We start from the raw sequence: 23,636 nt of genomic DNA, 5'->3' as shown, positions 1-23,636 counted from the left end.
TTTGCTGATTGGCTGAGAACACGAGCGTCGAAGATTGAAACGTTTGTCGAGAAATGACAACAGACAGACAAGTAATGTTTTCTCTTTCATACAAAAATTGCTTCGTTCGGACGTCGCAGTAGTTAGCCATACTATGCCGTAAGTCTTTGCGGAAAATGTATATGTTAAGTGTTGTACCCACACCAGATTTACTCCGACTGTTGAGAAAACTACTGTAAATTAAAAGCAGGACGAATACAGTGCGGCACACGTTAAGACACGGCGCCGTGCCGTTAAAGGAATATTACCTGCACTCGTTGTTACCATTAGACTTTGTTCCACTGGTGAAGGTAGTAGCAAGGTAGCTAGTTAGCACTTGCCGAACCCGGAAGATGAAATATTGGTGTAATTTAGCCGTGAATGTTAATAATAATGTTAATACTCTCACGTATTATGACAAAAAGAGAGAGGCGAATATGTGTATTTTAAAGCAAATGTAGTCCAAAGATTACTTAATCTGACATTCACGATAACAGTCACGTAAAAATCTGTATACGGATTTGATGATTACTGCTTGGTACACTAACTTTCATTTGCCTGTGTCGCGAAAATATAAGTTGAATTCTTTTGGATTTTTGGCAGTTGGTCACTTTGGGTACTGGTAACTTGAGATTTCGCTTTATTTTTTGTTTTTAATGTTTTCTAAAATATCCGTTAGTCTAAATGAAATCGAGAAATTTGACTTATTTATAGGTCGATAGCCTTATAGATCTTGTTCTCTATTGCTGACGTAAGACTGAAATTTTTGTGGTCCACTTTCCGTTCAGAGTTTTCACAATGAAGCCCTCCTCCCTCTAACCAGCCACGACAGCATCTTGATTGCATTTAAACCATGTTTCATAAATCCCCATCGGCCCTTCCTTCGCAGACACTCCTAGAAAGCTCTTCATGTAAGAAAAAAAATCTGTCAGATTGCAAACCACACATAAATATGATATCGCATAGTTTGTTACAAGAGTGAGGATGAACACTTGGTGTGAAAAGTGGCTAAATCTACGAATGGAGAGTCTGGTTTTTAAGAGCAAGACGTGAGCAAGTGTCAGCTTTAAACAGACTTGCATTCCTCCTAATGTGATTAAGTTTTATAGTTTACAGTGCAAACACTGACCAATTTAGGCGACAGCGCCGTACATGCATGCCTGGTTACTCAGGTCGAATCAAGGCTTGACGTGTGCAGTCCTTTTCTGTTTGTGTGAGAGGTGAAATCAGGTCTAACTCCTTTGTGTCACATTGATAATTTGATGGTGGGGAAAGTATACTGGAAGTACTGCAAGGACAATGATCACTTCCATTTCTGCACAGTTTTGACTCTAAAACAAAATGACAGATGGGGATGAAAGTGAGGCTAATTACATTACTGGTGTTGTGCTGTCGCAGGTTGTTTTGTGCCTTGTCCTCTGTGCTTTTACACAACCGTAATCTTCACTGAGAGTGGCCTTACATTTGTGACTGAGCGTGGCTTAGCTTTTCACAGCTCTAACTCGTTCCTGTGTGAATATTGGAGATGTGAAAATGACCTGCTATTGTGCAGCTGAATCCAGGGTTTGCAAGTTGTTGTGTACAACATTATACAGAAGAGCTGAGGTCAGGAGGACAAGCCTTGCGGGCGAACAGCGTATGTTTGTTTAAAAGGATTGCCCTCTTGAAAATAGTCGTTTCTCCAATGGTTTGAATGCAGAGCTGAGGTTGATTTGATTGCTGCCCGGCTGTGGTTCACTTTGTTCCAGTAGGTTGCAGATTACTTTTTCTTTGCAGACAGCTGGTGCTACAGTTTGTATTCTGAATGTGTTATTGACTGAGGTAATATTTATTCCTTGTGTGATTTCAGTCAAATCTAAATGATGGAAATTTTTGATTTATTGCACAAAACTTTCCGTGAATAAGGACTCTATTATGTTGGCTTGCAGAACCAAACCACCAACTTCTTGAGCTGAATTATGCTGCCAGCATTAGTGCTTTTGTTGCTCAGCTTCTGTTGTCACTTCATTTGTCAACCGGTGGTTTAAAAGTGTCATCACAGCTAATTTTGACCACGTAGCCCAGGATGAAGACACATGGCTAGTGATGTTGGATAGAGGTCTGAAACTTGCTGTCACCAATCGCAAATGCTTTGTGTAGCTTATGGTGACGAAAAGTCTTTTAATCTGTGAGTTCAGAAAAATGTGTCTGCATGTAAGAGAAGGCACATTTTGTCATACGGCACAAGATGGAGTATGAGCACTATATCACAGCGTCCATGGTTGAATTACAGTATCTTTACATTGAGGCATGTGTCACTTCACTAATCCTGTCTCTGATGTGGTCATAGTTTATGCCAGTTCAGATGGATTTTTAGCCTTTAAGCCTTGATTTATTTGATCCCTGTTTGTCAAGCCGTTTAAGACATCCATTCCCTTGAAATGATAATGAATGAAAGCCATTGGCACAGTCATCTGCTGTGGAGGGCAGCACTGCTTCAATCCCTGACTGATTATGATGGCACTTGACTAGCCAAAGAGTTCTCCTTTTCATCTTGAAGCCGTTGTATTGGAGAAAGCATGAGGGGAAAGTCCAGTGAAAGGACAGTGAGAGGAATGGCCCTCTTGTCAGCGTCCATAAAAGAGACAGTTAACTGCCTTTGATTCTTCTACTCTGAATGAGCTCCTCATTTAAGACACAAGAAGTTTAATTAGAGGCTCTCTTTGTCACTCATGCCTAGCACTTCCTGCAGATAGCTGTGCCTTGCAGTTTTCACATGCAGTTTGATGAAATGACAATGAAACGTTGAGCAAAGAAATGACAGAGGAAAGAGGAAAAAGGCCAAGTGTCAAAGCTCTCAGGGAGGTTTGGTTGATGATTTAAGCGTTCTAGTGATTGTGTCTGCTGATCAAGTAACTGACCAGGAAGACTTGGGGACTGGCTTTGAGGGGTCCGCGCAGGTCTCCATTCCTGACAGACAGCGCTGTTTATTTAATTGGAGTGTCCTTCTGTCATTACCACAGGGTCATCGTCCCTGCACAACAGATGTTACAGTAACTAATGAGTAGCTGGGCTCACTTTATGAGGTTAAAGTTGAACCCTTCAGCTCCCTCATCTCGTTCAGCCCCTTCGTCCAGCCACACCCCCTCTTGAAGCACAAAGGGTCAGCTTTAATCTGTTGCAAGGGTCTTTACTGGTGTGTGTGCATGTGTGGAGAGGGCGCATGTGCATGTCTGTGTCAGATCTCTGCTGTATATCTCACTCTGAGTAACCTTGACCACCTGCTCTGTCAGCGTATATGGTCGAAGACACAAAGGAAGAATACCAAAAAACAACCTCGCTGTCACGTCCTAACTTATAGCACGTTGACCGAAGGCGCTCATTTTCATTTTTTCAAACATGTCCAGCTTGGCTAACTGCCAATTTAGCTGTCCTTTTCCCTCCATCTCCACACGCCTTGCCCTGTAGTTAAGCAGGGAAGATATCCAGCTCACCTCTCGCTTCACGTGGAAGCAGTAATCACATGTTCTGGCCTGGACATCCGTAATCAAGTAAAAGTTTCTCAAGCCCTTTGCGAAGAAAAACGATGTTTAGCCACTAAAATGAAAAGACTTTTCATGGAACAATTTCATGGATTATATTGTAAGTCATAGATCAGCATCTTTTGTAAATGATCTGTTGAACTTCTGTGTCTGGCAGGAGACTAAACTTTAAATACTGAAGTCAGTCAGTTAGCCAAGACATCTGAGGGCCTGAGGGCAAGGTGACATTACCAAACGAGCTTGCTCAGTGCGCTCATTGAACAGTGTAATATTGGCAAACAATGAGTTGTTTTCCATATTAATTCTAAGAACATGCATCCCACAGGTTTTTTCTGTGCTCACCATGGTCTGGCATGACCATCAGCCCTGAGATGTGTTAGTCTGTAGCCAGTGATGATTGACAGTTCTCTCCTTCACTCACACCAGTGTCTTTCGTGTGATGAATGACTTGCAGGGCTGTCATCGGTCTTTGCTTCCCATTTTCAAGAATAATGACTCTTCTGGAAATGTCCTATTTCTCCCAAACTATCCATCTTAATAAGTTTGAGGTTAGAAATTGGTTCATTCAGCTTCTGAATTAATGTTGCTACAAAGCATTGTGAGTTTAAAGAGCTTAATCGAGCTCAATCCATTCTCAGGTGGATGCTTCCAGACTTGAATCATGTTCTGCAAACTCATGAGATGCAGTTTGAGTCACTTTAAGAAATATGCATGCTTTGGAGCTTTGGATAAATATACATGCTGAATAGAAGCAGAAAACAACTGGGCCTTTTTGGTAATTTTCTTGTGTTTAACAGGGTGTAATTACCTCGCTGGTGGTCAGTTACCACACTCCTGCACAAAAACCTGCCAAAACCTGTTAAACTCCATGTGGTTCCACTGACTCAGAGAGACCCCCATTGAAGACATGCACAGGGACATTTATTACCAAATCCAAGTAGTTAAACAATGAAGCACATTGATGCAACTGGAAGACTAACACAACTTTACAACATCAAAATGGAGTGACTGGAGGTCTGTCTTCGAAGGAGGTCTGAGAGCTTAATACTAACAGCAGGCCTTTGAATTATCCTGAGCACGCTGCAATGGGACGTTGCAGGAAAAATGAACCATAAAGGTGCCTTGTTAAGAGGTTCTTAATTCCCATCTTTGACTTTCTGCAGGGCATGAGTGGCGCAGTCCGACAGATCACTATAACTACCGATTCAGACGCCCCCTACTTCCTGCGAGTGGACTGGGCCGTAGATCTGGGTGCCGGATTCACATTAGCTCTCACCGATGGGAACTCAGCATGGATCGGAGAAGGTATTGATTTCCAATACACGAACAGTACAAAAACACATTGAGAATCGAGGACTACTCTCAGGCGATGTTTGTCAGAAATTTCTGCTCATATGTACTGCAAAGACCGACATCGTTCGACCATTGACTCGACTGGGTTGTCACCATTCGTCAGACTGTCTGAACTGTGCAGGCACCTGGCTGAACCCCATCTCATAATATTGTAACTGTTGGTCCTTCAACCAGAGGGACAGCAGTGACTTTGTTTCATCGTCCCTCTCCGCTCTGCTGCTGCAGCTTACAGGTGTATAAAGTAGATTAAACTCTACAAGGCTTGTCTTTGTATGTGCAAGTCAGTGTTCTGTGTGTGTGTGCGTGCATGCATGTGCGTGTATGCGTGTGTGGTTACATATGCACATCAGCACGTTTTCTCTTGAAGGACACCTGGAACATAACTGCTCCCTAGTTTTCTATTGCTGTCCATCTGCAGAGTTGACAGGTAGAGATGGGGTTGTGACAGCTATGTGCGGGCTTCTGGGTCGTCTGTGTTTCTGTGTTTGATGTGTTAATTGGGACCCTCAACCCCTTGTGAGCAGCTGTGCAACAGCTGATGACATTCCCCTTGGTTTCTCTGCATGCTTCCTTTTAAATCCGCTTTCACGTGCATCCATGCATTACTACATAATTAATGTTTAGACTTTTGCTCTGCACCCTGCTATCACCTCTTTGCCCGCTGTCCAGTTTCTCTCAACTGTACGACTTTAACATGATGCAAAAATGAGAAAAATGCCTTTTCTGTGTGCAGTTTCAGAAGACGAGGTGACAAGGGAAGCCGACGATATCGGAGTCACAAAGGAGAAATATGTTGAGGATCTTCTCCAAGCACTAACAGGAGGTGGAGGAGGAGGGAGACGAGGCGAGAAGGAGGTGTACTCTTTCCACCTCACTCCAGATCACCGTCATCTCTCATATCAGAAGACCTGTAATGACATCTCGGTGAGCAAAAATTTAAAAAAACCTTTATGTTTTTAGGTTTTAAAAAGAGTATAATGACCTTAAAGTAGCACCTTTAAACTGTGTTCAGGTAGACAGGGCTCCGGCAACAAAACGCAGGGTAATCTGGAAATAAAGTTGAACCCGGCCCGCTAATCCAATCCAACGTCCTCCAACGTGCTGACCAAGCAAATATGTCTCAGTGCACATTTCTGGTTGATTACGTTATAATATCAATGCCGTGCTTCTACTGTTAGCCTCGCACTTGTTGACGTGTAATGTACAGTATGTCACTGAGATAAATTTTCAGCGTCTGACAAACCTTCAAACTGATGAATTTCTTTTTCAACCGGCCTTTCTGGATTGTATTTCATCGTGTCACCCTAACATTACCTGCAGGATGCACATGAATCAAAACTGATGGAGCACATCATCATGGCTGCAGTTTAAAGTGCCAGCATACGACACAAGGTTGGACTGAAGCTGCAGCGCTAAACCTGCTTGTGCTGTGCCTCTGTAGTTGGATGATATTTGCTGAAACTGGATTTGGGGCAATGAAGCGTCTGAAAGAAGCAAACTCATGAACTGAAGTGGGTAGTTTGAAACTCAAGTGTTGAGGAATCTGTTATAGACCAATTTTAGAGAGTCGTCATTCTACGTAGAGCTATCAGTCCTTCACCCTTGAATTCCACAACATCATATACTTCCCTCATGTCGCTGTTCCCTGAGGATAAACGCATCTAATGACATGCAACAAAATAGAAAGGAAGTCTTATTTTTTACAGGGGGCTGTTTAAAAGATAAGGTTTATTGTAGCAGAATTAGAAAGGCTCGGTTGCCTTCAGGCCCCTGTGGAAACAGCCGCAGATAGGAATCATTCTGTTTGTTCAGTCATCCAATAACGGCATAGTAGTTTTCTAATGGCCACAGCTCGTAAACTGAAAGTTTGTTAAATGATAAGGTGTCTTGTGTTAACGCAAACAAACAGTTCCCCTCTTTTTGAATTCATGCAACAGTCCCTGACAAAAGCTGGAAATGTTGGGACACAGATAAGTATTGTACCCTGTGCTGTAAGGGGACTCTGACACAGTTCAGAGTGAGTGACAGGCGGTGCGCATAGGTCACGATGCTTTTCATGGTGTTATTCTTCCAAACTGTGAGCCGATGCCGTCCCCTCCAGGGAACAGGTCACTCAGGGTCCTGGGACCGCTGTGCAGGTAGAGAACGGAGGGAAAGGGCCAGAGGGTTAGGAACGCTGTACGGACCGTAAAAGCCTGATTTATGGACAGGGCTATCCCCATCTAACAATGTTAAACAACAGTTTATTAGAGCTGTTTTCCTTTCTGTCTCAGACTCCCCCCCGGCTTTCTTTGTCTCTATGAGTGCTGCCAGTGTGTACAAGTGTGCATATGTATGCACGCGTCCATGTCCGGACACGTGCAGACAAAGTGTTTGTTTTAGAGGGCTATCCGTCTTTGGGTGCCATACTTGACAGAATGGTTATTTTCGCAGGATGTGTCTTTGTCTCGTGTAATCACATCCCATATTTCAGTCATGAAATTATGTTATAAAGTGTAGAGAGAATGGATGCAGCTCAGTTTATCTGTTAATGCAGAATAAAACAAACAATGATTGACTGGTGTTACTACTCGAGACGTAGGAGGGATAAAACTGGGGACGTCCCCAGTGGTTACAACAGTTGGTCAAGGTCTTTAGAAATGGACTCATAGGTTATTGATACCAGATCATCTGTAGTGCATTTTTGATGCCTCTTTGAGCTCTGTGTCAAACATGCCTCAGTCTTATTCCCTGTGCATGTTGTCACCATCCATCGTTTGACTTTTAGATTCCCAAGTTAAACAGATCCACCAGCTTTGACAGGACAGAAATGAACTCTCTTACTTTGTGTAGGTGTGGTGGGGTTTTCTTTGTACAGGGAAAAGTCGTTGCCAAAAGGAGCAACTAGACCACACAAAATGATTGACAGCGGCCCAAATCGCTCCAGCCCCAAGTGTGCTTTTTAAAAATGTAATCCATGCTCACATTGTTTCTGACAGCCATCATTAGAGTGTGCAGTATGTGTGTGGTAGACACACATCTAAGAATCCAGGGGGACTACTCGCATTAAGTGCAAACTACCACCCTTGTCCAACACCTGCTTCTTTTCTTCTTTTTTCCCTCGCTCTCCCTCGTTTGCCTTTTTTTCTTTTTTGAACACGTCAGAGGTGAAAAAGTGGAACATATTTTCCCAGCCAGATAATTTCAGGGTGCAGAAATGACCAAAAGTGAGGCGAGTTTCCTTCGGGAACAGAAGAAAGGAGGTTGAAGACAAACCAGGTGGTGAACTTAACCTGACATTAATATTTTATGAATATGACCCCAGAAGGTGTAATGATGAATGTAATTTGGGTGTTTGCTGTTAAAACTAATACTAAGCAGGTGTTTAACATGACTAAGTCAGACATTATCTCCTCCTTAATGTCTGTTTAAGGACCAATCTGTCATTGGTGGAAAAGTAAATATTCCAGTACCAACACTTGTCAATCCAGACACTTAATGTTCTTTCACATTCAGGACTTGGAGCCTTGAAGGGGAATTAACCGATCCTGCATGTGTGTTTAGGACTGCCTCGATTTGGCTCCCAAATATGACAACTTCAGCTATTGTAACTTCACTGACATGAGCTGATTACACAGTTCCACTGTGGTTAACACAGCAATCAGTTATTGCCTTTGTTGCCTCTCTTTTCGTTTGATTAAAAAGTGCAGGATTTTTTAAAAAATGCGTGATGTAGCGCTGTGACAAGCTGCATGACGGCCCAGAGGCCTCCTGTCATTTTAAAACAGCCATCAGTCTGTCTCTGAAGAGCACTAGGACTTCAGGAGATCTGGACCCGGCTCCTGACGCTGGATGAGTCTGGGTGGATGACTGTGACTCTGCTTGTTCCACATCTTATGTTTGTCGAATAGCGTTACAGTTCATGGGGGATTCCAGCTGCACCACACGATGCCAGCCACAAATTTGACTGCAGTGGTAAATATTTTCTTATTCTGACTGAATCATCCCAACTTCTGAAGTGTGAAAGTATGCGCTTGTGAGTGTGTTTGCAGCTTTAACGGCTTGCATATATCACTTTTATTTACAAACACTAATACTGTATTTGTAAATGGAATACAGTTTATTCAGTGAGGAAGGAATCCATATGATGTGCCAAAAGCAAAGCATTACAGATAAAATGCATTAATAGCTGACCGTTTTTAGAATGTTTCATAATGATAAGTTGGAGAAGAACTAGAAAACCTGGAGATAAATGACAGCGTATGAGGCCTTTGATGTGGGTTTCCTTCTGGTTTTACAATACAGAAGTTTTCCCAGTATAGACTAATGATTGTCAGCCTTTGATTCTCGATCAGTCGTGAAGCTACTCGTTGCTGTGTCGAAGCCGTTGTCATACTGGCATGTAGAGCTGCGACAGATTTTCATTGTTAAAGTCAAAAAGCACACAGATTCTCGGCTTACAATGAAATAAAACAGAGAAGAGCAGCAAATCCTGACATTTTGGAAGCTGATTGACTCTTTGTTTCATTGCCTCTGTGGAACCGTTGTAACGTAGCGTCTGCCCTATGTGATATTCTACCGCATCATCTCGAAGCTTATGCCAAAGAACACCATCTGCCTTCACACTGAGACCCTTCTTTTTAATGACATTATTTAATGTTAACAGTGGCCACGCTTTGATAGGCCCAAACAAAAATGCCCACAAGATTTTCATGAAGTGGCCAAAATCCTTTTATTGTGGTTTCAGAAAAAAAACTAAAATACAATCTGCAATCATCCAAACATCAAAAGCAGCAATTAGGACAAACTGGTTACATGTTTGGCTTTTACAGTTATAGTTAAGTTTTTTGTTCTGCTTTTCATGTCTGGGAAATTGTGGTACAACTGGACGCCAGATTTGTATCCTGACCACACTGAAGAGTCAGATCCACCAACGCATTTCTCTTGCTGTCACCAGCAGCAAGTTCCACCTCACAGCTGGCTCGGCTCTGCTTTGTCTGTCTGGTTGGTGCTTACAACATCAGTGTGAGTGAACCTTAATAAGGCATTCCTGCTTTGCTACAAGCATCATTGAACCCGGTACTGTAGCCAGATACTGAAGTGAAATGAAGCACTTCAAGGATTTACCGTCTGCTCTTAAGTTGGTGCTGTAGCATAGCATGCCATGTGTTTATGGGAACATTCATGTTATCGGTGATGGGCTGGCTGCTGTCGCCCCTCACTTCCTGCTCTTTATCTGGCCTCACGCCTCTGCAAGGCGGACGAGGGAGCTGATGGGACAAGCTGATCTCTGCTCAGTGCCCACACTTCCCATACTGAGCACCCCTGGACCCCTGAACACTGTCCCTTTGTCATCGTGCACACAGTGCTCACCCACTCACTTCCCTCAGATTTTCAAATAGTAAAAGAACAGAGAAAAGATTTGGCCATGGATATGTTCAATATTATTTTCACATCTTGCGTGAAATAAAGTAATAATCTTAACACAAAAATGCATTACTCTGAGTTTTTCTTAGCCAATGAGAGAAATGAATATGCCAGAGATTTGAATTTCAATGATGCCAGCTTCCTGTATCATTATTGATAACTGGTTATTAATTAATGGGGGTTATTGTCCTCTGATCCATGGGAATAAATGGTGGGTTTGGTCTCCAGCAATGTGTTGGACGGTGTGATAAGGAAAGCTTTGTGTCCTCTGTGCCCACAGTGTGTTATGGTATCATTTTCAGTGGGACTGTGTTCTTTTGGCTTTGTCCGCCACACCTACGTCCCCCCTTCTCCACGGGTTCGACCTTATGGTCTGGCTAGCTGTCTGGAGACACACACACAAACAAACAGCTAGACCACACACACACATCAGACCATGTTGTAAAGTCGGACAAACTTATCCTGAAACCAAGACTTTGCGTTCACATATTTTGCCAAATCTTTAATCTCAATTTGTTTAGTCTGTTTTTTTGATGTTGTGTACCGTATGTTTCATCCCAAAACGTTGATTTTTCAATGTTTGCAAGGTCATGAAGTTTTTCCTCAGATGACTTTTCCTCTTCTTTGTGCTGTCGTGTGAGCTGCATTGATTTTTTTTAAATGTCAAAAATTAGCCCACCCTGTCATATAAAAGGCAAATGTCAAATGTTGCCGGAGGCTGAAACAACAGCCATGAACGATTTTCTTATTTATTGTAGTTTTAGTCAAGTAGCACAGGAGAAAAATGTGGCAGTGGGTCGTGGGTCACAGACAAACAGTCTGACCTCCCACACCTTGGCAGAGGCTGGCAGCAGTGTGCACACTGACCTTTAACTTTAGCCCCGTGTCTCGAGAGAGAAGCAGAAGCTCGAGAAAATAAAGGGAGCTTTTTAGCCTGTTTCTGTCTTTCAACGAGGAGCTCAAATCAATAAAAAAACATTCACAGATGCGTAAAAAATGAGCGTGCCACTTGCTTCCATCCTCAGATTTATATCTTGTTTAGTGCATCCTTCCTCTTTGCGTGCTGCACAGTAGGCTGAAGGTAAACTTTTGGCGATCTGGAATTGACATGTTTACTGCAGCAGGTCCTCTCAGAAACCCGGAAAGTAAAGACAGTGAAACGCACAACCTTTGGTATTTAAAAGAAGGAGCCGAAGAAATAAACAGCAGCCGAGTGTCATTTCCAATGTTAATCCGGTAAATAAGGGCTCTGCTTCCACAGTTTAGATCTGTGTATCTTGTGTCTTCAGCTGGTAATACCATGTTAACATGCTGGTCAGGAAGATTTATGGTGTTAAAGGGTGTTAGTTGGCAAAACTTAGATGACAAAGTTTGACAAAGCCCCAGTCATTATCGTGGAGTGAGACTCGTACAGTAAATGTAGGACATGACAACATTCAACAAGTGTTAGTGCACTCAGCATGTCGGAGTCCAAAGCCTTCACATTATCCTTTCTCACGTGGCTGATTTATTGCACAATGACTTTCCTCTTTGAGTGCAGCGTAGATTTAGGCACAGGTAGCAAGAGGTAGAGGAGGGCTTTGAGGAGTAGATGGAGGGGAGGTTTGAGGAAAGATCAAAGCTTTCACAGTTGTCACGTCTGGCTAAATGTGCAGCGGCATGTGTGCATGCAGACAGTAATGTGTGTCTACTGTAAGTAGTTTTGTCTTTGAAGTGGACACGATGACATGCACGCTGTTCAAATTCACAGTGGTGTCCAAGCCGAACAGCAGCCATGCTTACTGGGCCTCTGCATACACTCATGTCACCGTTTCTTGTGAATGATGGACTCTCCTGCGCAAACACTGAATTACAGCTATGTCAACTTGTTGAGGTGCTCAGTGTCATCCAGATTTCCTCTAAATCCCTGATAGGGGCCTGCGCTGGATCACTGTGACGTCCTGATGTTGCTCTTGATTTTTATGAGTTCTGGGGAACCTCATCCTCTTCAGATACTGGGTGGTCTCCTCTGTATCCAGGTCCTATTAAATTTACTTATGTTAAATCACTGAGTCCCTTGTTGTGATCTGACGGAGCATTATTGGGAGCTCTGGCACCAAGTAGCCATGTCACTACACAAGAGATTTTTACAGATTTATCTCTTAATCTATGTTGATGTCACATGTATAAATTGACAGCAGGGTCTTTTAGCAGTTATTTGACCCTCAAAAAGCACGTGAGGATGCACATGAGCCCGTGTGGCCAAGGCATTTGCAGAGGGGGGTAATGTACTGAAGGTTATTGCTGTTCAAGGGCCTTAAAGAACACAAGAAGGAGACCACATGCAAAGACGACTAAGAGTCTAAAGTATGCAAGTGCTTCTGTGAGACTCTACTCAGGAACAGCACTCAGTGGTAATGCTAACGTGCTGATCTGTAGTACGTGTAATGTTTACCGTGTTCACATACTGACGTTTGCTAATTAGCACTAAAGTAAAGCTGAGTCTGAAATGTCATGTCGCTTTATAGACGTTTAGATGTAAATGACAAATTAAAACTCCGACCTGATGGTGACACTAAAAGAAAGAGTCAGGGGATCACCAAAGCCATGAGGATGTATGGTCCTGGAACCATGTAGACCTGCATCTGTACAAATGTCTGGATTCAGCGTAGATGTTTTGATGTGTCACTGGATAAGTGAAAATTTTGACCTGATAGTGTTATTAGGATTTTAGCCGCTGATGTGGCTGATGTCATAAAGGATTTGGCAGAAGATAATAGAGTTAAAGTAACAATCTTGAGGATTCAGCTCTGGTTTATTTGGTGACACCTGTAGTTTCTGGTGGTTACAGGTAATGCGGTTTAATACTACAGGTCACAATTCTGAGGCCAGCAAAACAGACTATTGTCATTTTAATAAGAAAAGTCAGCCAAAAAATGGCTACCGTGCTGAGAAGTGTGCCGCCTGTCGCCTGCAGCTCTTCATCTCACAGCTCACTATGACCTCCTTCTTGTTCCATTCCTCCTCCTGAAAAAATGACATGACCTGGGAGAGGACCAACACCCAGTTTGCAACACTGCAAATGTATAAATATCGCTGTTTTTTCACCTGTGGGCCATAAGCTGAATCACCATTGTGCTTCCTGGTTTGGTAGTAGATGGTGACTTAACAGAGATTTATTTAAATGAAAATCTTCAACATTTTCACTTGAATATTCCTCTTTGTTTCATTTAATAGTAGTAAAAGTATTTCATGCTCAAAACCTCGCAGGAAAGTTTGTATTGTTAGAGAAAACAAAGGAGAAGAAAAGAGAGAAACATTTGAATATTTAGAGAATGAGACTGTCAAAGAACAGAGGCTGGATGGGAGCAGACGGACTCAGGCGGTGAGGCTGTGGGAGCGATGTGCAGCCAATGTCCACTCACTGAAGCACGTTCAGGTGCACCAGCGGAGGGGAAAACAGCTGTGTGGCCTGCTGGGACAGCATCAGCCCGGGACAAAAATGACAAGCATTTTATGAGAGCTTTTGAAGATGGCGGCTTTATTACAGTGGGTCTGCGACCTCAACGCAGCTCAGTGAAGATTTAGCACCTCATCACCTTCTGGTTTCATGGGCAGTACGCTGTGTGCATGGGAGAATCTCCGAGGCAACAGGCAAACAAAGATATTCTTTATTTCTTTAGAGCTGTTTGCTGCAGATTTAGTCCTGTTCTGCTTATGTAAAATTGGGGCGCTGCAGTGGAATTTAGAAAATGTAACAGATCAACTAAATGTTAGTAAATTTCCGCATTTGTCTGTCGTCCGCTGCGAAGCCTCAGCCCCGCTCTGTGATTTCGTGCCAAAATGCAAACCCAATGAGGAATGTTTTATTACACCTGAAGCCTGCCTGTGATTCCAAAGCGGCAGAGAGGGAACTGTGTGCTCACTCACATAGTTTACTGGTGACCGGTGAATTCAATCTGTATTTCTCCTGGACAGAAGAAAAGACCTCATCATCTTAAAAAGTCTCCTGCTTCAGAGAAAAGCTGATGTCATGGTTTTTGCACCTCTGTATTGCTGAGCTTCTTGGGATGACGCTGAGGTGCAAATTCTTACTCATTTTTTACTGTAAGCGGGTTTTGGAAGCTGAGCATCAGGTTATCGCCTTAAATCCATTAAACCACGCTTCAGTTTTCTCGCCCATTGCTTGTCAGGATTGGGGTTCCAGTCGTGCTTCTCCTGGAGGATCCTCAGGTACTCCAGGGGCAGCTGGGACACGTAGTCTTAAATCTGTCCCGTCGACTCCTCCAGTCGGGCATGCTCAAAGGGGGCCACCCCGAGGTTATCCCCACCATGTGCCATGAACGACCTTAACTGTCACCTGTCATTGCAGAGAAGAGTACTGACGTCCTCCCACATTGCTGAGCTTATCGACTGTTTATGAATAATGAAGCCCACCAGTCTGCAGACAAAACGTCACCTTAAATATGATCTGATGTTTCTGTTCTCCTCTCCCTCCTTTCTTCAGGTGCACTTGGGTTCTGTGGACCTCCAGCCCGCTCCAGACCCTCTAGAGCTGAACCGGGAGATGATTGGCCAGTCCCTAAAGCGCAGTGCGGATCTGCAGTCGGACAACTGCAAGCTGCTGGAGGAGAACCGCAGGCTGAGAGAGGAGCACCAGAGAGTACTCAGACAGTAAGGATGAGCTAAGCCGCCCTGTGCTTTGTGCTGCTCGATTAAAATGTGTCTTCATGAAAGAATATGAGATGGAGCGCAACGTCAAGTTCAAAAGGAAAATACCACGATGGAATCTAATTGTTTTCTTAAGATGGTCAGCGCTGGTATTTGTTGTCTTGTTTGCATGCAAGCTCGCTTTGCTTTTTAAGTCACGCTGCCATCTGTTTATATGCACAGCAGTCACCCAGTATGACTTCATTACTGGTCACCCATTTGAGAGTATTGAGGGCTCCACCCAGTCTCTCAAACTGGGCTTGGGATTTCTGGGAACTAACTTCAAATGATTCACTTGTATGTCCTTCATTTTATGTATTCCTGATGCTCCTTTTCAGATCGATTTTTCTGCTCGTTCATTGCTTGACTTATGTTGGTGCAGGGTCGAGGCATCAGCATCGTTCTTCTTAGCCAATGACTCGCAGAAGACAGAATTTGCCTGTATGCTTGTGTGTCCATGTACCAGCGCACACACAGTCCCAGTGCTTGCATGTATGTTTTCGCACACGCATTGGTGTCTGTGTGTTGTTTCTGTCCAGGCTGGAGCAGCAGGTTCAGGAGAAGGAGACGCTGGAGACGGATTTGTACTCACGTTTCGTCATGGTGCTGAACGAGAAGAAGTCCAAGATCAGAGGCCTGCACGATGCCGTCCGCCAGCTCCAACAGACCAGGGACCAGCAGAGAGACGAGGAGGGGAGACGAAGGTCAGCATGGCATGACTTCTTTAATTCTGCTAGCTTTGCTTCTTTAAAATGCAGGACAATGTATTTTATTCTCTGTGATTCTCACATGTTTTCATATTTTATACACAGCGTTTACTTCTTCATAAACATGTGTGGTCATTATAAGAACGTCTGGGTCTAATGAAATGTTAGCGACCAGATAGACACTGATTTTTCTGTCGCACTGGGATATTCACAAGGCACAGCGTGTTTGACTAATTAACATTTCAACCCTAAACCGAAAGCAACCTGAACGTATACACAAAAACAAAGCAACAGAGTCAGTGGATAAGGCTGCACCTCATGGTCGGTGTCGCTACGTCACGTCTATAAAGCGTCAGAAAACTGACAACACGCCTCACAGCTTCCGGTCGAAGGTCATATCATCACATGTCTTGTTGAAATATGAAAATTTTCTATAATGTAAAGCAAGAAAAAGCAGATAATTCTCACATTTAAGAAGCTGGAACCAACAAATGGCTTTTTCTTTTTTTAAACAGACGTAGACAATTGATCAGTTACCAAAAAAGGTACAGATTCTGACTGTTTTACTGCTTAGCACTGAGAGTAAATCAGCATATTCAGGTCATTGCTTTCGTCGCTCACTTCCAAGTTTTGCTTCCAGGCAGGTCAGCGCAGTGCTGCCATGTGTGTGACACACCTTTGGCACCTTTGGCTAGAACACAGATGGTGGCTAATTTTTTTTTTTTTTTTTTTTTTTTTTACAAGTCCGTGTTATACCTTCCATCATCGCAGGGCGCAGTGTGTGGATGGAAGGTTTTACTCATAATCGCCACTCATGTGTCTGGCTTCGCCGCCGTCCCTTATGGTTAATAATATGAAATACTGAACGATGATCACACAAAGGTTTTGCCAGCACAGAAAAATGAGATACTGTCTTTGTTTTTCCACACTCTCCCTCTCACACACTGTTTTTTCTCCATGAAACACTTTCTCTTCTCTCAAACTTGTGTCATTTCCTTTAGTGACAATGACACAACTCATGGTGAAGATGGTAGCCAGGACAGAGGAGAGGAAACGGTCCAGAGCATCCATCCATCTCAGGAGGCAACTATCCTCATCACTGGTGTGTGTGTAGTGTTAAGAGTGCAGGGTTTTGTTTTTTTTTCCAGAGGGAAAACTGCTCCTAAACCCATTAAGTAACCGTCCTCTGCTAAATGGATCTCAAAAAACGAATAACATAATAAAAAACAAGTGTTTTCATCTTTGCCTGCGTCAGAATATGTTGCAACAGTAATATCAATTCTAATAAATAGATTGAAACATTGCTTTGCCCTCTGATCTCTCAGAATGAAATAACAAAGGCTTTTCTCGAGGGGTGAGGCAGAACTTAACCAGTGCAGCTGAGAATTGTCACTGAGCTGTGTGTTTTTGAGTTAACGTGCAGATTCAGGGGACAAGATTAGGATGATTCTAGTGCTGCATGTTAAATCAGAGCACAAAGCTACCAGATAAGACATGCGTCAGGTGGAGATGATGATGGGCCAAATAAGCTAAATGCTGAACTCGTTAGGATGTGAATTTTCAGAGTCACTTAAATCTTCAGTCCTCAGAGGCTTCCTCTCTAGATGGAGATTTGCATTTACAGTGACATGCCATCACACACATACACACATACACACACACACACACACACACACACACACACACATTGTGCTCCACTGCTACACTTTGGTTGCACATGCGTGGTGTTGTAGTGGAGCAGGGTGTGCACGTATTGAACATGTCAAAATTCGCCCATTCCTGGTACTCGTGATGTCATAGGTCACGATGTGAGTCAGTATCGATGCAGACTCTGAGGTGAAACTCTTGACTTTAAGCTTTCCTCAAATGGCTTTTACTGTCCAATAAACTTGACAGTTGAATGTAATTGATTATGTAAGCGGGGGGCTTTAACGTACACTTGAAAGCACACACAGGCAGAGAGTATACCCTCGGGTAGCCGGGTTCTGGGAAACACTCGTCAGTGAGTCATAAACCCACCCAGTGAAGTCTGCCGTGATTGCTTCAACACGGCCAGCCATGAGGTGGTCTTCCCCTTCCTGCATCATGCAGAGCAGGCGTGATGTCACATCTGCTGAGTCATACCCCCCTTGTGCTACAGAGCTGCAATCTGCTGGGATAACCTACCGATCGCTGTCAATGGCTGTGTTTGTGTTCGGAGCCAAACTCTCCCCTCCCTCCCAAGACGATAATACAGTTGCAAAACACTTTGACGTTACGGTGACTTCAGCAGGTTCTGTTGTTTGCTCTCATTTGGTGCGCTTTCACTCACACACACTCATGTACACACTCCCTCCCCGCTCTTTGTCCCAGCCTGCGTGGCCTGACTGGAGATGGATGGAGGTTGTGGATTGCGCAGTGAGGGTCTTGGCTCACACGCTTCGCTGTTTGCAGTCCAGAAGGGTTTTACAATGCCTTCTTGTGGTGTCAGCTTGTCAGTGAAAATCACCCGGCACTTTTCTCTTATCTTCACGCCTTGATGGATTTGTTTCCCTCTTCTCTCCATATTCTGAGCTACTTAGCATTTCACGTGTGCGTTCCAAATTAGCCGTAGTACTTACACTAATTCAGCTGTCCAGCAAATCAGTCTCTGGGCGTTTCTCTCTTGGCCTGAACCACCGTGTTGGAAACAAGCAGTATATTCATGTCAGTGGCTGTTACGATAGGCTAATGGATGCCTAATGCATTGTTACCCCTTTCTTGTTTATATTGTGCAACCTTGTCTGGTAACCCCAGCAATCAATTAATTCATAGCCACAGTCACAATCAAGCACATGAAACATACAATATGAGCCACAACAATCTTTCGTGTGTACAGATTCAGTAAACACATGCAGTAAGTAAACGGTGGTGAATTTGAGATCTCGCTGACATTTGTTTTGTTCATTTTGAGTCTCCACCCGTTTGACCCAGATCAGAAACTGTGCAATAGCAAACTGATGATTTATTTGCACAATCGTGAAATCTACCCAAGCTACACCGTCATAGCGGGCTACACGGTTCCCCTCTGACATGGTTGGCCCCAGTTAACCCTCGTGCCTCAGGGTGTGTTTTCATATTGCCGAGGCCTGATAAGAGAGAGTAATGACAGAGCAGAATCGGAGACAAAAGAACAGATTCTCTTCGACTTGTTCCCTCCAGGTTTAGCATCTGATTGTGGGAACATGGGAAGCACATCACTCACCATGGAGTGACTGAAGATAAAAGAGATAAAGATGGAAGAATGAGAATGGAATTAGAGGAGAGAGGCAGCGTGAGTTAGGCGATCAGGGAGTATCTGAGACGAGGTGTCAGTGCCAAGACGGAACAAAGACGTGGATAAAAATGAAAAAGATGGACTTTAATGCCAGACTCCCTTCACTCTTCATTCATTTTAATGTGGATATTCACAGCAGCATTAACTTCACCGTTCGCATTAAAAGCTTTCTCTCCTAATCAAGTCTTCTGACTTTGTCTAACACGACGGCTCAATCTGTCGATCTTTGAATTCGAACAGGCTAGCAGCCGTGTTAAAGGGCAAACAGGTGTGTTTGTATGTCCGTCCGTATGTAAACGATTCTTCTCTCTCTGAGTGTGACCGGGCTTGTGTGGAATGCCAGATCTCTATTCCCGATAAAGGTCGCAGGACTTAAGGTGTCCAGGGTTGACAAAGGTTATCTGAGGCAAGTTGAACCCAGAAACTGCCACAGATTCGCCCCAAAAGAAACTGATGGAGAATCAGTTCAAGCAATGAAGATGGAGAATTTGGGCTTTGGGAATGAACCCCCCCCCCCCCCCCCCCCCCAAGTAATGCCAAAAATGTGGAACAAGCAAAGGCATCAGTGTGCAGGCATTTAGAGGCATTTGTTTGATGCGTTTGAGTCCAGCGGTGGAGAAATGTAATGAACACCAACCCACAGCAGCAGAGGTGCTTTTCCAACTGTTGTGTGTGTGCTGCATGCGTTGTGCACAGGTCGGGATCTGGTGTGCCATGGCATCTCTCTGGACCAGACGTTTTCTGATGACGAAGATGAGCAACCGAGACGAAGGCGGAGGTTGCTTCACACCCTGAGCCCGGAGAGCTGTGAGCAGGAATAAAATCTCAGGTTAGTCAGATAACCAAGGCAACCAATGTGTGGCCATATTTGGTATCGTAGTTGTTTTCACCACTGCCTCCCTGCGTTTCTGACATTTTTAGTTCATGAAGCTGTTGGACGAAGCCTCACTTCACATACAGTAGCAGCACAAAGACAAAGCTTATCACTGGAGGAGTTTAGATGGGAACGTTCAGGAGAAATTCAGATGATTACACATTGCAGATGAAGACCTCCATTGTCTCCACGCTTCGTTCAGTGAAATAATAAACTGTTCCAGGTGGCCCCAAACCATAGTTACAACAATGCGGGGAAAATCATTTCAAGCTTAGTTTTATGGGCCTTTGAAACATTTTTCTCATTTCCCCCAAGCTTCATTCATGACTTCTCTTCAGTTTCGGCACTCAGACAAGCGTCTGAAAGGCCACCGCAGTAACAGATGTGGGGTGCCCTACTGAATTTTTATCTTCCACTCCTCCCATTAACAAAGGGTGAATCATCATTTTGTCGTCATCATTTGTGCTGCAGAAAAAACCGCACATGCACACTTCCCAGCATCCACCAGCGTCCGCTCTGGGCTCTGCGCATTTGTGCATGATGATTTAACTCTTACAGCAATGATTGCATTACTCATTAGGGTCATACGGCGCTCCTCATGCTGCCTCTCACCACAGCACTGGTCTCTGATGAGGAGCTGGTCTCCAGATGCTCAAGAGTAGTTGCCATCTCCTCCTAAGAAATAGGGGTTAAATGCAAGAGACATGCTGTGTTTGCAGTTTTTAAAACGCACTTAAGAAAAAGAGAAACAACAGACAATGATATTTCATATTTCTATCTAATCACTTCTTCTGATTTCCCCATGGGAGGATTCAGGAGACATTTCAATGGGTGTGAACGTTTTAAAAACATGGCTTTCTAAAGATGGACTCACTGGTGGTCTGACAGGGTTTAAGAGATAAATCAGCTTCTGTTAATGTTTGGCTTTTCAGAGGTGTCTCCTGAACGTCCGGCTCAGACGCACAAAGTTGTGCCGTCTGTCTGCATTCAGCAGCTGCGTGTTGTCCTCATACTGTACTGACTCACTGCAAGAGAATGATCACAGTTTCTTGGAGTTTAACAACTCAAATCGGGTGCAGACTGACGTTGGAATGCTCCAGCTGCAAAAGCAAAGTCTGAAAAGCAACATCTATCACAATTATGCACAATATCGTCAGGAAATACACAAATGAGTACTTTTCACACAGTGGCGTCTCCAGATCATGTGGCTGCATTGGGACAGTAATATCAGCCTTCAGCTGTCATCATGTTGTCAGTCCATCGATGGTACATTTGGTCAGCTGATCACCTCTCTTGTTGTTGTTGGAGTGACACTTGTTTTAAATCTGAAATCTTCATAACATCCTCCCGCAGCTTACATTTGGGTGTTGGCTGGCAAATAAACTGAACATGACTGCAGTGTGTAGTGTCGCTTAGACCGACGAAGCAATGAACCAACTGACCAGAGAAAACCTGTTTTTCTCTATCTAAACAACTCGCATGAACTTATTGATATTATGATATCATTCAGCCTCAGAGCTCATATCAATATATTGAAGTGTATTTCCAAAGGAACGTCTCCATATTGAGGGTTACAGTATTTACTATGTGCTGTTTGTTTTATTAGTGCAAATTATATATTACCTCTAACTTTCCCTCCTTTCTTCTCTCTGTTCCCTGCTGCCTTTGCCCCACTTTGTCCCTGCCCCTGTCTCCACCCTCCTCCTCCTCCTCCTCCTCCTCCTCCTCCTCCTCAGTGAATAGCTGACATCCAGGGCTCATCATGAACGTGATTAAATCCCTAAACCTGAGGCTGTTATGATGAACAAGCTTTGTTGATCCCTGTCCAGCTTTATGGAAAGCAACTTTCAGCTAGTCAGCCCTCACCTCGATACGCACGAGGAAAACAGCGACAACCAGGCAACAGTGTCCTGGAGATGTCCCCAGATTTGATGCCAGATTTGGTCCCAGATTGCGAAAGCAGTTTTCAGAAAGCCGAAGCATGTTACTGCCATCTGGTTTGCTTTAGCTGTGACAGTTACCTGCCACAGCTCTCACGAGAGACTCGCTGCGTGTCTCTCGTCTTCAATAAATCAGAAGACAAACAAGCAGCGATGATATCTTTTCCCAAACGCTCCAGTCCGCGTGCTCCCTTTGCTGCTGCCACCGAGACTTTGCCCAGATGCGACAGCGGTCATGTGATAACGTAACGGGCACTTAACGCCCTCCAGTGCCTCCTCGAGAACTGATGCCATTGCTGCTAATGACTTGGAGAGCATGGTAGAGGATCTGGACCAGGAATATGGAAGCAATTTCTCTCAAGAGTTCGCCCTGAGCTCGAATTTGGCTTCCAAGCCCCTCGGTCTTGGCTCTGTGTGAGACCAGAGAAAGAGTAACAACTACTGAGGGACAACAGGCTACACCCAGAAAACAGGGTGTCACCACCAAGGCACCAAAGCTGCTTTGTTGCTGCTTATTCATCATGTCTTGCTGATGTTTTCCTCCTTCTTTTCATTATGAAAATAAACTGTATGCCATCTCTGTCATTTCCCTTTTCTAAACCAGCATTTCGCTAACAATAATTTGCCCTCCCCCTTTTTTCTCGTTTTCATCTGCCCTTTTATTCTGTGGATGTTCTGTGGCCCGAACTACCTGAGGGGTGTTTTGCAGAAGGTTAATAGGGTTATGTTGTCTCTCACCGCCTTCACCTCCTCACCTCTTCCTTTACCTCTGCTACCAGCTTTAGGTCCTGAGGTCATCACAGTGTGTCTTCACACTGACAGTAATGAACGTATGGAGACTTATTCAGCGTCTTTATCTGACCATTCTACCTTTGACTCCTGGACCTTCCTGCTGTCTTTTATGATTCTGATGATACCTACATGTCTGCTGAGGACCACGGGTGGCTGCCAGGATAATCCCACAACACGCGCTTGCTGGTTTAGTAATCCCCACAGGAATGTCACACTCTCTCCTCTGCATCCCATCAATAAGGTATTTTATAAAGGGAAGTGCAGATCAGTTTCTAAGGATGAATTACAGATGAGCGCATGGCAACGTGCGATGGAGGACGAGACAAAGTGGGAAAGATGAGGAGAGTCCACTGAGTGTTTCACCAGGGATGAGCATGCCCAGTTATTAAACGCAAACGTTTCTTTATTTTGAACAGAACCTGGTGTTTGTTTTCTCTTATTTAAAAGATATTCTAAATGCATCTTATTTTTATTTGATTTTAAATATGACAAACGTTCCCTTTAAATTTATTTAAAGAAGAGGAAGGAGAAAGTCCTGTTTACTATGTGAAATGTCTTTCAGATGTTTTATGGGTAAATACGTGTTGTGAAATCTTGTCCCACGAGATGTTAATTTCAACGTGACTTAAATAAACATTTACTTTGCAATATTTTCACCTTCTCAGCGTTTTCTAAATCATATGCCACTGCCCAAGATACAAACACGTGCGAGGAGTATTCATTTTGTGAATGAGAGTAATCAGATGAATTAAGTTGAGAGCCACGACGTGTTCATTCATCTTACACGTGAACGGCTTCTGTCACGAGAGCTTTTATTCTGTGCAGTTTAAATCAACGCGATGAAGATGGTTTTTAATACAGTGCTGTTCCCTGACTAAGCCTTTATTACTAGCAAGAATTTGATAGCCTGGAGAATATTGATTTCTAATGAGAATTTAATTATTAAAGTACTTTTTTCTAAAAATAAAGAACCTTTAATTATCTTGCATGAGCTGTAGCAACTGCAGCCTACAGAGTGGACAAATTAGTAGAACTCAATGT

General features: G+C 43.7%; 2 protein-coding genes across 3 annotated transcripts in view; both read left to right on the top strand.

The window, feature by feature from the left end:
* Nucleotides 1–23,247, top strand: LOC143321344 (DNA repair protein XRCC4-like). 2 transcript variants are annotated; one of them, XM_076731643.1, is made up of 8 exons: nt 1–71; nt 4,703–4,844; nt 5,626–5,816; nt 14,785–14,951; nt 15,527–15,691; nt 16,696–16,796; nt 19,686–19,818; nt 21,600–23,247. In XM_076731643.1, the coding sequence occupies exons 1-7, from the start codon at nt 54–56 to the stop codon at nt 19,808–19,810; spliced, it is 909 nt and encodes a 302-aa protein (XP_076587758.1). In that variant the 5' UTR covers nt 1–53; the 3' UTR covers nt 19,811–19,818; nt 21,600–23,247. The 2 variants fall into 2 exon arrangements, with proteins under 2 accessions (XP_076587758.1, XP_076587759.1); XM_076731644.1 differs by having other exon boundaries at nt 42–138.
* The window catches only part of vcana (versican a), a 62,047-nt gene continuing 60,530 nt past the window's right edge, over nt 22,120–23,636 (top strand). Inside the window, exon 1 of the mRNA XM_076730558.1 lies at nt 22,120–22,204. Within this exon, the coding sequence (XP_076586673.1) occupies nt 22,120–22,204 (85 nt within the window). The remainder of the gene's footprint in view (nt 22,205–23,636) is intronic.

Source organism: Chaetodon auriga, chromosome 5 (genome assembly GCF_051107435.1).
Source record: "Chaetodon auriga isolate fChaAug3 chromosome 5, fChaAug3.hap1, whole genome shotgun sequence".
NCBI classification, from domain to species: Eukaryota; Metazoa; Chordata; class Actinopteri; order Chaetodontiformes; family Chaetodontidae; genus Chaetodon; species Chaetodon auriga.
Note: the sequence above shows the minus strand (reverse complement) of the source record. Positions and strands in the feature narration are given on the sequence as shown.